This window comes from Vicugna pacos, chromosome 9, assembly GCF_048564905.1.
Source record: "Vicugna pacos chromosome 9, VicPac4, whole genome shotgun sequence".
NCBI lineage: Eukaryota > Metazoa > Chordata > Mammalia > Artiodactyla > Camelidae > Vicugna > Vicugna pacos.
In genome coordinates this window covers 42,469,188-42,481,030 of record NC_132995.1, presented here as the reverse complement: position 1 = coordinate 42,481,030, position 11,843 = coordinate 42,469,188, and the positions used below count along the sequence as shown (strand labels likewise).

Below are 11,843 nucleotides of genomic sequence, written 5' to 3'. Positions count from 1 at the left end.
GTTTAAATAACAGCAACTTAAAGTCAGACAGAAATATAAACTTGTATGAATTTTAAGTCATTTGCCTCCTTCTGCAAATAAGCTTAAGTCCTCGTCTCTAAAGTTTCCCCTTTTAGTGCTCTTTTTTCTCTTTCCCAGCTAAATGAGAAAACGTATTTCCTTACTGCTTTTCATTTTTTCTTCAACTTTTTTATTTGAAAATCAACCTGAATGATCTGACTCTAGGCACAAATTGCATTCTTCTAGCCCTTAGTAATATAAAGACAGGTAGAAAACACAGACGGGTAGATTATTTGCTAAGTGTCCACAGTAAAGATTCCCTGACAATAAAATGACGATAATGAGATAAATTACCAAACCTACTGTAAAAGCATGCCCTAATGCTAGATATTTAAAGTTAGTTCCTCTAAAAAATAAAAAAAAAATTTTTTAAAAAAGCTAGTTCCTCTAAGAAGTTCTGGAGGATTCTGACTGGAAGCAAAGGTGAACATTTTTTGAATGGTGGAAATATTAGTTACTACTATTTACATTTTTTCTCAGTATTTTCTCTAGTCTTCAGGTGGGGGCGGGGGGGGCGGACAGCTAGGAAGGCACTGAGGCATAAAGCCTCCGCGGGTGACGGTACAGGCCAAACACCAGGAGGTCAACCTTTATCAGTCTCCAGAATCCCGTTAGCTTTCAAGACCTGGGAAACCCGCAGTCAGTCAGCCGAGGCGGGTCCCGCCTTTCAGGGCACTTGCTCTCCTCACAGTGGCGACGGGAGCGACAGTCGGGGCCGGCGCGCGCGGCATTCTGGGAGCGGAAGAAGGGGCCGCGCGGCGGCGGCCCGGCCGGAAGAGGAGGAGCCGGGCCTGGAGGATCCCAGAGAGTCGTCGCTCCTCAGGTTGCCCGTGTTTGCGGGTCGCAGGGAACAGGGCCTGGCGGGCGGCGTGTTTCGCGATGCCGGAGCTGGCGGTGCAGAAAGTGGTGGTCCACCCCCTGGTGCTGCTCAGTGTGGTGGATCATTTCAACCGGTGAGCGGGCGGCATGGGGCGGCCTACCGGGATCCGCGGCGCCGCCGCTGCTGAGTCACGGGCGCGCTGGGGACGGCGCGGCGGCCGCGGGGCGCTGATGGACCGGGGTAGGATCTGAGTCTCCGAGGGGCCCAGACCAATCTCCTTTCACGAAGCCCAAGTCACCCGGCATCGTCCCTCCCGACCCCCAGCCGGCACTCCAGGAACTAGGCTGCTCGTTCCTTTTACCCAGTCCGTACGATGCCAGAGTATGGGAACCAAGGTTCCTTTTGGCCCTGATCCCCAGGCTTCATGCCCATCTATCACCTCGTCCGCCCCGTTTCGCTTAAAAGACTTGATGTCTCGTGGGAAAGCCCTTCAGACTCGCCTTTTTTACCTAGGAAGGTTGTCACCGAAATTCTGGTCTCAGCGCCCCGAAGGGCTCCCTGGAAGACCTGTGGCTTTAACTTGTGAAAGTTTCGAAGTGGGAATCTGGTTTGACGATACCTTAAAACGTAGATGAGTTGTAAAGATTTTCTTTTAAAATGAGACTAGGAGATTTTAGCATTAATGAGTAAGATCATAAATCATCCCAGAGATGTTTCTTCCGACTTCGCTTGCTTGTTTTTGAGCTGTTCCTCCTGCTGGACCTGATACACGTGTTCATAAGTTTTACGCGATAATTACTTGAATTGGAAAATTGTAAAGAACCAGTTGGGAGCATCTGCTGTAAAGCCATAGTTGCTGTGTCCATTCTCTTGCTACTTGCTTTGTTCAACTCCTAACTGAACCAGAGCCAAAAACAAACTCAAGATTTCTGTGAGGTTTAGGGCCCCCAGTTAAGTTCCACTGTTTTGTAGGACCCTTAACCTAACAGTATATGTGAGCTGTACAATAATTACTATTTTTCTCCCATTAGTGGAGGTGCTGAGGGGGCAGGCATCATTTCAGTTATATTCAGTAAGTTCAACACTTGTTAAGAGCGTAGTACAGCAGACAATGCAAGTTGCTGTGTCAGATAACAATTGTAGGGTTTTTAAAAGCACAAATGGATTTTTGTAGACCAAAAGAAAAGCCCATGAGTTTGGAAGTTTCCTTTGAATGGTGATTTTCAAAAACATCAGAACCACCAGAATACAGAATCCTTAATTTTGTTTGATCCAAACCCTAAATATAGTATTTATAAATTTGCCAAACCATAGGTTTAGATAAATACAGATAAATCAGTGTGAAAGCCACAACTTTAAGCAATTGTAGTTCATTTCACAGTGGCTTTGTCTTTCCTTTGAACATAGAATTGTATTGTTTCTGTATGTCACATTTGCTCGTGTTTAAAGGAGAATCCTACATGAAGACCAATGAAATGAGATTGTATAATTGAACTACTTGTAGCTCCTTAGCACAAAGTCACTGAGGAGCTTTGATAGGGAGATAGAAATTCTAAAGTAATCTTCCTCACTCATTGAGCACTCCTCCCAGTACGCTTAGTCACCAGCTCACTTCCAGCTTCTGTGTAATTAAGCCATTCAGAGAAACCATAAATGGCACACACATACCTCCGGGTGAGAATCATTTTCTGAGCCCCTAGACAGTACAAAGAATGATAACATCTAGTGGGACTTGTTGACACAATAGATGTTACAGAGAACATTTGCAAGCTGGCATAAAACTGGTTATACTTCAGCATCTTAATCCCTGAAAAGATTTTGAGGCTAGAGAAGATGGGGAAAGTTTAAAAGAGAAAGAAAGGTAAGCTGCAAAGGAAAAAAAAATTAAGTGTGGTAATATAACTTAAGTGTGTTTTCAGACACCAACCATATAACTTAAAACCTTGAGATCCGGGGATTTTTCATTTTCCCCATTTAAAATTTCTATAAAGTTTGAGATCTTTTCCCAAGCATGTATTACTTTTCAGTCAACAGTGAGCAAAACTGCCAGTGTACAAAGTTCATGAATTACCCATCATATTTATTAGAACTTAATTATTAAGGACTAACCTATTAACATTTGCTTAGTGGGATTAGTTCCCAGCTAAGCTAAATTGTATCTGTACCATTGATGTTTCCCGTTGAGTATCTTATTGTTGGGTCCATTTCTGTCCATACCTATCCAGACTGACCTTCTGTTTTCTCATTCAGAATAGGCAAGGTTGGAAACCAGAAGCGTGTTGTTGGTGTGCTTTTGGGGTCATGGCAAAAGAAAGTACTCGATGTATCCAACAGTTTTGCAGGTAAAAGAAAAATTTGTAAATTATACCTCAGTTTTTAAAAAAATAGACAAATTTTATATTTTTCTGAGTATGGTTAAAATGTCAGTTAACTTTTAAAAAGAAAGAAATTTCCGTGATCTCCATTTTTTACTACAACCAAGAGATTCTATTTCAGAATTGCTTAAGTGAAGAAAAGGGAGGCTGAAAGCCACGCACTGAACTGAATAGTCAGTGTTTTAAACTTTTAGGCCATACGGTTTCCACTGCAACTGTTCAGCTCTGCCAATGTAGCAGGAAAGCAACTGTGGACAGTATGTAGACAAACGAATAGCTGTGTTATATTAAAACAATTAAAATAGGCAGCTAATAGAGTTTGCAAACCCCTGCACTGAACTGTTAACCGTAGTTATGGGTAGGCAAGGGGGAGCTAAAGACCTTATTTTTCACTCTGTTTCATGAATCTTTACAAGAAGGTATCCATATATTTAATGATTAAAGCAACAATAATAAAGAACAGAATAATTGCTGGCATGTCCACTAGACTAGAGATCCCTAACTCCAGTATCTAAAAGGATCAGGCAGTAATGTAATTTGCCAGATGGGAAGTATTAGGAAGTGATAGAGCTTTTAGCAAACTGAAGGACATGTGTCCTTTTCAAAGGAGGTGGCCTCTGGCTATAGCCAGTTATTGCTGGACCTTCCAGTTTTTCAAGAGAACCTGGAAGTCTGGATTTGTATGTGAAATCTCCCAGGTTTTAATAAAGCAACTCAAAAATAATTTTAATACTATGTCAGACAAACCAAACACATGGATTAGATCTGGCCTTGGAGTTCACAGTTGTATAAGGAATGTGAACTCCTTAGAGTTCTGTCCAGCACCCTAAACTGTTTTTTTTTTCCTTTTAGTCCCTTTTGATGAAGACGACAAAGATGATTCTGTCTGGTTTTTAGACCATGATTATTTGGAAAACATGTATGGAATGTTTAAGAAGGTCAATGGTAGGTGGCATTATGGCATTGATGTGTGTGTGCGTGTGTGTGTATGTGTGTGTAAATGCTCATGCATGCTCCTGATGCCTTTTCTAAGTATTTGCTTTTTTCTGTTTAATGTCAAAGGCCCTTTCACTTAGCTAAACTATGACTAATAGTAGGAAAGGAATGAAATAGAATAAATGAGAAACTAGAGTAACAATTTAAGGCCAGCTAGACCACCTAGGTTTCAGGGGAGAAAGCCAGCTCTCTGCAGCAGAAAAGCAAAGAATGATCAAATAAAATCCACCTGCCCCCAGAGTTTTAGTACCACTAGGGTAAATATCTCTTTCTGTTCCATTTTCATTTTATTTCATTACAGCAACCACATTGCTTTGGAAATGAGTATTCCCACAGCATTCACAGTTGCAATCTATGTGACATGAACTTGCATTTGTTTATATATTGCCTTGGAATTGTTTTCTAGTTGTTTCATGTATGACTGATCTCCTAAACTAGTCTGAGATACGGATGTCTCTGGATTTCCCTCACTGCTTTTTTTCTGAGAATCTGTTATTTGAGTTTTAGATTTCATGAGTATGTCAAGGTTTAGATGTCTAGAATTTTTGAAAAAGGTACGGAACATAACTACTGTAGTTCTTACCCTTTTTGAGTGAATTATATAGATCTTTAGGTAACAATTCAAACTCACTAATATTTTCCTTCCCAGCCAGAGAAAGAATAGTTGGGTGGTACCACACAGGCCCTAAACTACACAAGAATGACATCGCCATCAACGAACTCATGAAACGATACTGCCCTAACTCAGTAAGTGTACTCTAAAACTCTTGACTGATAGTCTTTGCCAGCTAACTCAAGTAAAAGTGCATTCTAGGAAGGATTTGGGTAATGAATCATTTCACCACTTTTTCTCTGTAAGCTTCCTGTGTTAATTTGCAGTGTTATGTGTAGTATACAGTAACCCAATGGATTTAGTAAATTATAGTAAACATCTGCTAAGTGCCAGGTATATGATTATCTTCCTTAATCCTCTCAATAACTATACGAGGTTGTTATCTTCTTTACAATGAGAAAAGTGAGATTCAGAGTGGTTAGGAAGGTCTTTTAAGTATGGGGTTGGGATTAAAATGTTGGCTGTATTGACTGTAATTTCCTTCTGCTTGGTAACCCACTGTACTACTACTCAGCTTGTTAATGGATGGGGTTGAAGAGCAGAGCAAATGATACGATAATTTGAAATGTACAGTCTTTTTTTTGTGAAAATTCTGGCTCGCATCTGGAAAATGAATGAAAAAGCTTCAGTAATCGTTACCATCAGAATGGCTGCAATTATTCCTTATGTGTTCAATGTGAGATGGTCTGCTGAGATGTTTTTTTATGCCAGGTATTGGTCATTATAGACGTGAAACCAAAGGACCTGGGACTGCCCACGGAAGCATATATTTCAGTGGAAGAAGTTCATGATGTAAGTCATCTTGCTGTGAACCTAGGAGAATAGATTCGCTACTTTTTGGGCCGTTGGGTTTTTTCCCCCCATTTTCAAGTCAACAGATACTTTGTAACAAAGAAAAGCTTGTTGACTTCTGTCAACAGTTTGATATCACCAAGTTTTAGGTATAGAGAGGACCAAAGAAATCTAAAGCCCCTTTTTACAAGTGAAATTGAGGCTTTTACAGATGGAGTTGAAAGCAGTCAAATGACTGCCCAGAGATGGTCTCAGTAAAGTGAATGCAGAGCCTGGTGAGCTTGTTTTAATCTAGTATAGTTTCCACTGTTGGTCCCTCCTGTGACAGTCTTCTCCTTAAAGATTTCTGGTCCCTATAGACTAGATCCTAGGTTTTCAAATAGAGTAAGTCAGAGCTGCCAGGAGCTCGATGGCAAGACCTGTCTATGTGACTCGACACCTGAACAGTCAGCTCCATGGCATTCATCACCTGCTCTGTGTCCATGAGCTTGTGCCTTGGGTATAGACATGAAGAGCTGCCAGAGTGGCTTTTCTCTATTTTTCCAGGAAAATTGAACTCAAATTCTAGGATAGGATTTGATGTGAAACTGTACATGAGTTTTGTTGGGAGCATAAAATATTTGCACTTAGGGTGTACAAAGAGTTCAGTCGTGAATTTCCAAAGTCAAAAGTTGGAGGGATAGATTGAAGGCTGTCTTTCTTCCTTACAGTTATCCATATATTCAGTTTTAAAATCTGGAAAAGGCTATTTTAAGTTAGCTCCCTACCAATGTTCCTTGCACTGAGCTCTAGCCTCCTGTTTCTCTTTGCCTTGCTACCAGAGAGTCTAGATCCAAATTGTTGCCTAGTTGCAGTAAGGCTTTCATCCCTGGTCTTGATACAGTTGTTTTAAGTTAAATTTTTCCCTGCTTCTTTCAAAAAGGGATTTGAAGCTGTTCTTACACACACATATGCAAGCATGCACACACACACACACACAGCAATGAAACATGGCAGAGGGGATGTAACAGTCATAAGATGAAGCCAAGGAAAAAATAGTACCTGAAAAGACACTCCATGAAGTCCTGCAAGATTGTTAAAGGCTCTGACCATCGTAGCATACAAAGCCAAGAAGAAAATGCCATTGCAGGATTCATTACTGTCCTGGCTAAAATAATAGCAGCTAATGTTTATACTACTTGTTTAAGTGAAGTGACTTTCCCAAGGTCTCACAGCTCCCTTATTACATTCATGGCAGAGCCAGGCTTTGAACCTAAGCAGTCTGGCTAAAGTCTGTGCGCTCACTGCTATGCTGCCCTGCCTTGCAGACGTTTTACAGACTTTACAGGCAATATACAGCCTCTTCTGGCACAAGATCTGAGAAGTTTCTCCTGAGTCCCATCAAGAGGTCACTAGGTAATACAGTGAACCACATCCACTAATGGGTTCCTTGATTAATTCCAGCCACCAGCAAGTCAATTATTCTGACTACGTTGTTATGGTGCTGTAATCATTTGATCTAAGGGACAATAGATGGTTAAAAGTTACATTTTCTCACATGAGCTTGCCTCAAGTACAGATATTCTGTTTATTGCCTATTTTTGAATGAACTATTATAGTCCATAAAATTCAGCCTAACCGAGACTTCCCTAAGTGTCCATCCCTGCTGCAGGCTTGACAGAATATCAGGATTGTTCTCAGAAACAAGCTAATGATGATGCCCCAGCACAGCTCATCACTGAGCAGGATCACTGGGACTTTAGCTTAGAAGACTAAGCTTTCAAAGCAAACTTTACCCACCTTTGCCATGGAAAACACAATAATGCACCTACAAAGTGATTTGACTTAAAAGCAGAAGAATCAAGGCGTGAAAATGAACATGTGCCAGTTTGTTCATTTGTAAGTAAATGACTAATTAAGTCTCCTCTCCCAGGATGGAACCCCAACCTCAAAAACATTTGAGCATGTGACCAGTGAAATTGGAGCAGAGGAAGCCGAGGAAGTTGGAGTGGAACACTTGTTACGGTGAGACTTAGCATCAGAATCAGAAGCAGCCCAAGGGGCTGTTCGGTGTAGGGAAGACAGCCATGTCAGGAGTACAGAGGCTCGGGTTCTCGTCCCGGATCATCCCTAAAGTGTCCTGAGTTACGACTTACGACTTTGGGCAGCACGCCTTGTCCGGAAGCTGTCATGCTGACAGTGACAGGAACAGATGTGAAAAATAAAAGCAAGCAAGTGCTCTTCCAACGTACGTCCTTTTCAGTGAATGTAGCTAACCAGTTTCCTGCATCTTGGGGTGGGTTTTATTTTAAAATACTCCACTTACATAACCCTGACTTACGTGAAAGGGTCAGAGATGTTCTCAAAGAATAAGATTCCTTCCAGTTCAAAAAGTTACTGCTAACTGATATAAAAGCTTCTTACAACATTGTAGATGCAGGTGGAGAAAATGCCACCCTTTTTAGGAACAGAGAAGTTCAAGTAGAGAGCCTGTTTTTTTTTTTTTTTCCAGAGTGAAAATGGCTTCATTTTAGTTCTTTTTCTTTTGAAAAATGCCCTGTGATGAGAAAGACAAAGTACATGCCTCCAAATAAAAACAAAATTAAGACAGTTTACACTCAAATCTTAATCATATGGAGAAGTAACATTTTTCTTTTGGAAAACTGGGTGTTTTCTTAGAATGTGAGAAACTGTGTGATAATACACTGATGTGTTTTCCTGCCTTTCTCATGGGTTACTACAGAGACATCAAAGACACTACAGTGGGCACTCTTTCCCAGCGAATCACAAACCAGGTCCATGGTTTGAAGGGACTCAACTCTAAGCTTCTGGATATCAGGAGCTACCTGGAGAAAGTGGCCACGGGCAAGCTGCCCATCAACCACCAGATCATCTACCAGCTGCAGGACGTCTTCAACCTGCTGCCAGATGTGAGCCTGCAGGAGTTTGTCAAGGCCTTCTACCTGAAGACCAACGACCAGATGGTGGTGGTGTATTTGGCCTCACTGATCCGTTCCGTGGTCGCCTTGCACAACCTCATCAACAACAAGATTGCCAACCGGGATGCAGAGAAGAAAGAAGGGCAGGAAAAAGAAGACAGCAAGAAAGATAGAAAAGATGACAAAGAGAAAGAGAAAGATAAGGAAAAGAGTGATATAAAGAAAGAAGAGAAAAAGGAGAAAAAGTAAAACATGTAGCTTTTTAATTTGTAAATTAAAATCTTATAAACTAACTCAGTGTGCCACCAGAGGGTTCTTTTCACTGTAAGCGCTTGTTAAAAAGCTGTACTGATGAGAGCTCTCTGGATAGAGGGACTAATCTTGTACCTAAACTGCAGCTTAGGCTGCTGTGAGGTGGGGATGTGATAGCTCAGGCCTCACTCTATGTGAGAAAAGAGAAGACAAGTAAATGTAACATTTTTGGTACTCTTCATTCTCTTACCTATAAAACCAGGAGTTGAATTTTCCCCATCTCAAAAGACTTGGGATCTGTTTCTGGCAGTCTGCAAAAGTGCAGGATGGAATGCACAAATTTCATAAGTTGTCTACCTTGGGACACCTTGAGGTCTGACCCTCTGGACTCGAGAGTACCACCCCACGGGACCTCTCAGACACATCGCTCTGGCATTCTTGGGGCTTGGGCTCCAGCTCAATATATTTACCTTCAAAGACACAATTAAATGGCTTGGTTTTTAAGTCCGTGTTCTAGTCGTTTTTGACTGGGAGTGGCGATCCATTGTTTTCAGAAGCAGTTGAGACAGTCTTCAATTGAAGCTGCCTTGAGAATTATCTTAGATTTGGAATCTTTTATGAAAGTCTCATTCCTTTTAAAACAGACAGCTGTAGTGAGAACTCTCAACTAAGCCCAGAAGACCTGGGTCCTGGTTAATGCCTCAGATTCTTCATCTGTGAAGAAGTTCTTAGAGCAGTTTTTCATAAGAGACACATTCACTTATTCTGCAGTTGGTCTAAGTACATCAGACCACAAGTTTAGCGGGGATAGAACCAGGTTTCCCCAAAGTAAGTGTTCAAGGTACTTAATCTTTATCCACTTGGATATTGGAACCTCCCTAAGAGTTCTCTAATGTACGATATGGACTACCAATGTTCACACATTTAACAATGTAATAACATAGAATAAAAACTAAGTCAGTTAAATCCCAGAGGCCACTTCATAATGTTACAATGCCTCAAAGTTACCAGATGCATCCATTTTCAATCCACCTACCTGCCTGCCAAAGAACTAGTTAGGGGAAATTTTGGGGCTGATGTAGAGCCGAGCTTTTATTCTACATAAATAGAAGCGCCCACATCAGTGGTCACTTGAAGATACATTAAGATTCTGAGATTAAAAGAAAGTACAGGGAAAAAAACTAGGGAACCAAGTTGTATTTGTCTGTTGCAGTAATCAAAGTGGTCAGATGGTTGTTAGACCTAACTGAATAAAAAATGTGAAATACATAGTTCAAAGCTTGAGATGTATTTTAAACCACAGGTGTGTGTTGAAGTTTTTGAGATTTGGCTGCCATGTTTAGAACAGACTGATGTGAGAAAGGGAACCTTTCTCCAGGGTGGACAGGAAGGAGCCGGGATGCGGTGGTTCTGAAGCTAGGCGGGGAAGGAGGAAAAGGTCACCCTAGGGATCCTAGGTAGGATCAGGGGGCAAACGTGAAATCACACCAGATTCAGGTCTACCTTTAGTAGAATGATCTGGACTTCAAAAGTTTTCCCAAAGTCTAATGAAATAAGGCGATGCCACAGGCTTTTAAGTTTGTCACCGTTTGATAAACTGGAATGTTTACTGAGCATATAAGAACATGGGAATACCCAGGCATTTGTTATATTTAATAGTTTGACCCACATACGGACAAAATTGGCTTCTACCTTCCTAACAGGATCTTCAATTCCTGCTTCTAACAAAAATCCTTTGTAGCCTCCAGAGTCATTTAGGCTCATTTTCTAAGGCAAAATTGCTGCCATGCTGTATAAGAGGGTGAACAGAAATTGCTTTTAGTAGCTGACTTGACTACAAAACCCACAACCTTCACTCAAAATAAAGCCATGTGTTTGGATAGCTTGGCAATCTCAAGATGAGATTTCTAAACTATTTTTGTTGTTTTTGAACACACTGAATAGGTATCCTGGAGAAATTCTGATCCCAATTCTGGATGTCATATCCAGAGTTGTGACATTACTTTTGCTTCCTTTTCAAAACATTTCAGAATGACCTACAGAGTTCAGGCTGCTCTTGCTACACATGTTACAGAGAGGATGGCATTTATTCCTTACTGGTTTTCTGTTTAGTAACTAACATTTGAAATATTTCTGAACTTATAGGTTAGTAATCCCTAATGAAGGGATGGGTTCTATCAGGGTGGAACAACAGCTTTGGGCCCACTAATTAAATGTTCTTTAATTTTACTCAGATCATCAATCACTAAAGAGACAAAGGGAAGTAACCTTTACTGAGGGGCTACCATATTACTTCTCCAGGGTGCAAGATGCAAAGTAAAAACCTTTCTAGTAGGAATGAGCAACCCCAGAATTTTACTCCAGTTTTTGGAGGACCCTCTAGTCACAACATACACAATTACTTAAACTTCAAATAAAAGACAACACAGGCCTTCATAAAAGAATGAAAGACCCCATTCACTGGGAAGTTGTGAACAAGACTTCACAAAGATATCTATGAAGCAGAAATAAAACTTGAGAATGAATTTGGATTGTCTATTACACTACAACATGCTAAGCAAACTACTTTATCTGCCTGTCACAGGAAATAGAAAGGATATCGGGCATGTTGGAAAAGCAGAGAAGCATTTGATTTATGTGACCCACAAGAGAAGACTGCTACAGTTTCCCTAAGCAAATTCATTCCAAATCATCATACATAATATAGGCAAGTGCTGATTTGCATATCTATGCCATGCTAACTCAGCATTTGGTATTATTTTGCCTAGGAGCAACACTGAGTTCATATCTTTCAAAAAAGAAAAAACACACAAATGGCTATTCTCATTGGGGGAGTAGGTAGAAAATGACCCCAGAAATAGGGAAATGGAAGTAGGAAAAGATAGGAAGAGGAAACTATGTTAGTTAATGTTTCCAAGGCCCAAATCAAGAGACATCTTTCTATGCATTCCTCTTTGGAGCCAATCTGTTCTTCAACGCTAGATGGCACCATTAACTAATCTCACCTCTGCAAGAGA

The 11,843-nt window shown here is 40.9% G+C and overlaps 1 protein-coding gene across 1 annotated transcript; it reads left to right on the top strand.

Annotated features, from left to right (window-relative positions):
• The first annotated feature begins 815 nt into the window (after positions 1-815).
• PSMD7 (proteasome 26S subunit, non-ATPase 7) lies at positions 816-9,330 on the top strand. Its single transcript, XM_006203756.4, has 7 exons — positions 816-1,013; positions 3,131-3,222; positions 4,108-4,200; positions 4,901-4,998; positions 5,576-5,656; positions 7,569-7,660; positions 8,379-9,330. The coding sequence occupies exons 1-7, from the start codon at positions 940-942 to the stop codon at positions 8,821-8,823; spliced, it is 975 nt and encodes a 324-aa protein (XP_006203818.1). The 5' UTR covers positions 816-939; the 3' UTR covers positions 8,824-9,330.
• The last annotated feature ends 2,513 nt before the right edge of the window (positions 9,331-11,843 follow it).

Excerpts from the sequence above, each read along its gene's own strand:
- PSMD7 (XM_006203756.4), top strand. The coding sequence starts at position 940 with ATGCCGGAGCTGGCGGTGCAGAAAGTGGTGGTCCACCCCCTGGTGCTG. Across the intron at positions 3,223-4,107 it reads TGTATCCAACAGTTTTGCAG|TCCCTTTTGATGAAGACGAC; the intron begins GTAAAAGAAAAA and ends TTTTCCTTTTAG. Across the intron at positions 4,201-4,900 it reads AATGTTTAAGAAGGTCAATG|CCAGAGAAAGAATAGTTGGG; the intron begins GTAGGTGGCATT and ends TTTCCTTCCCAG.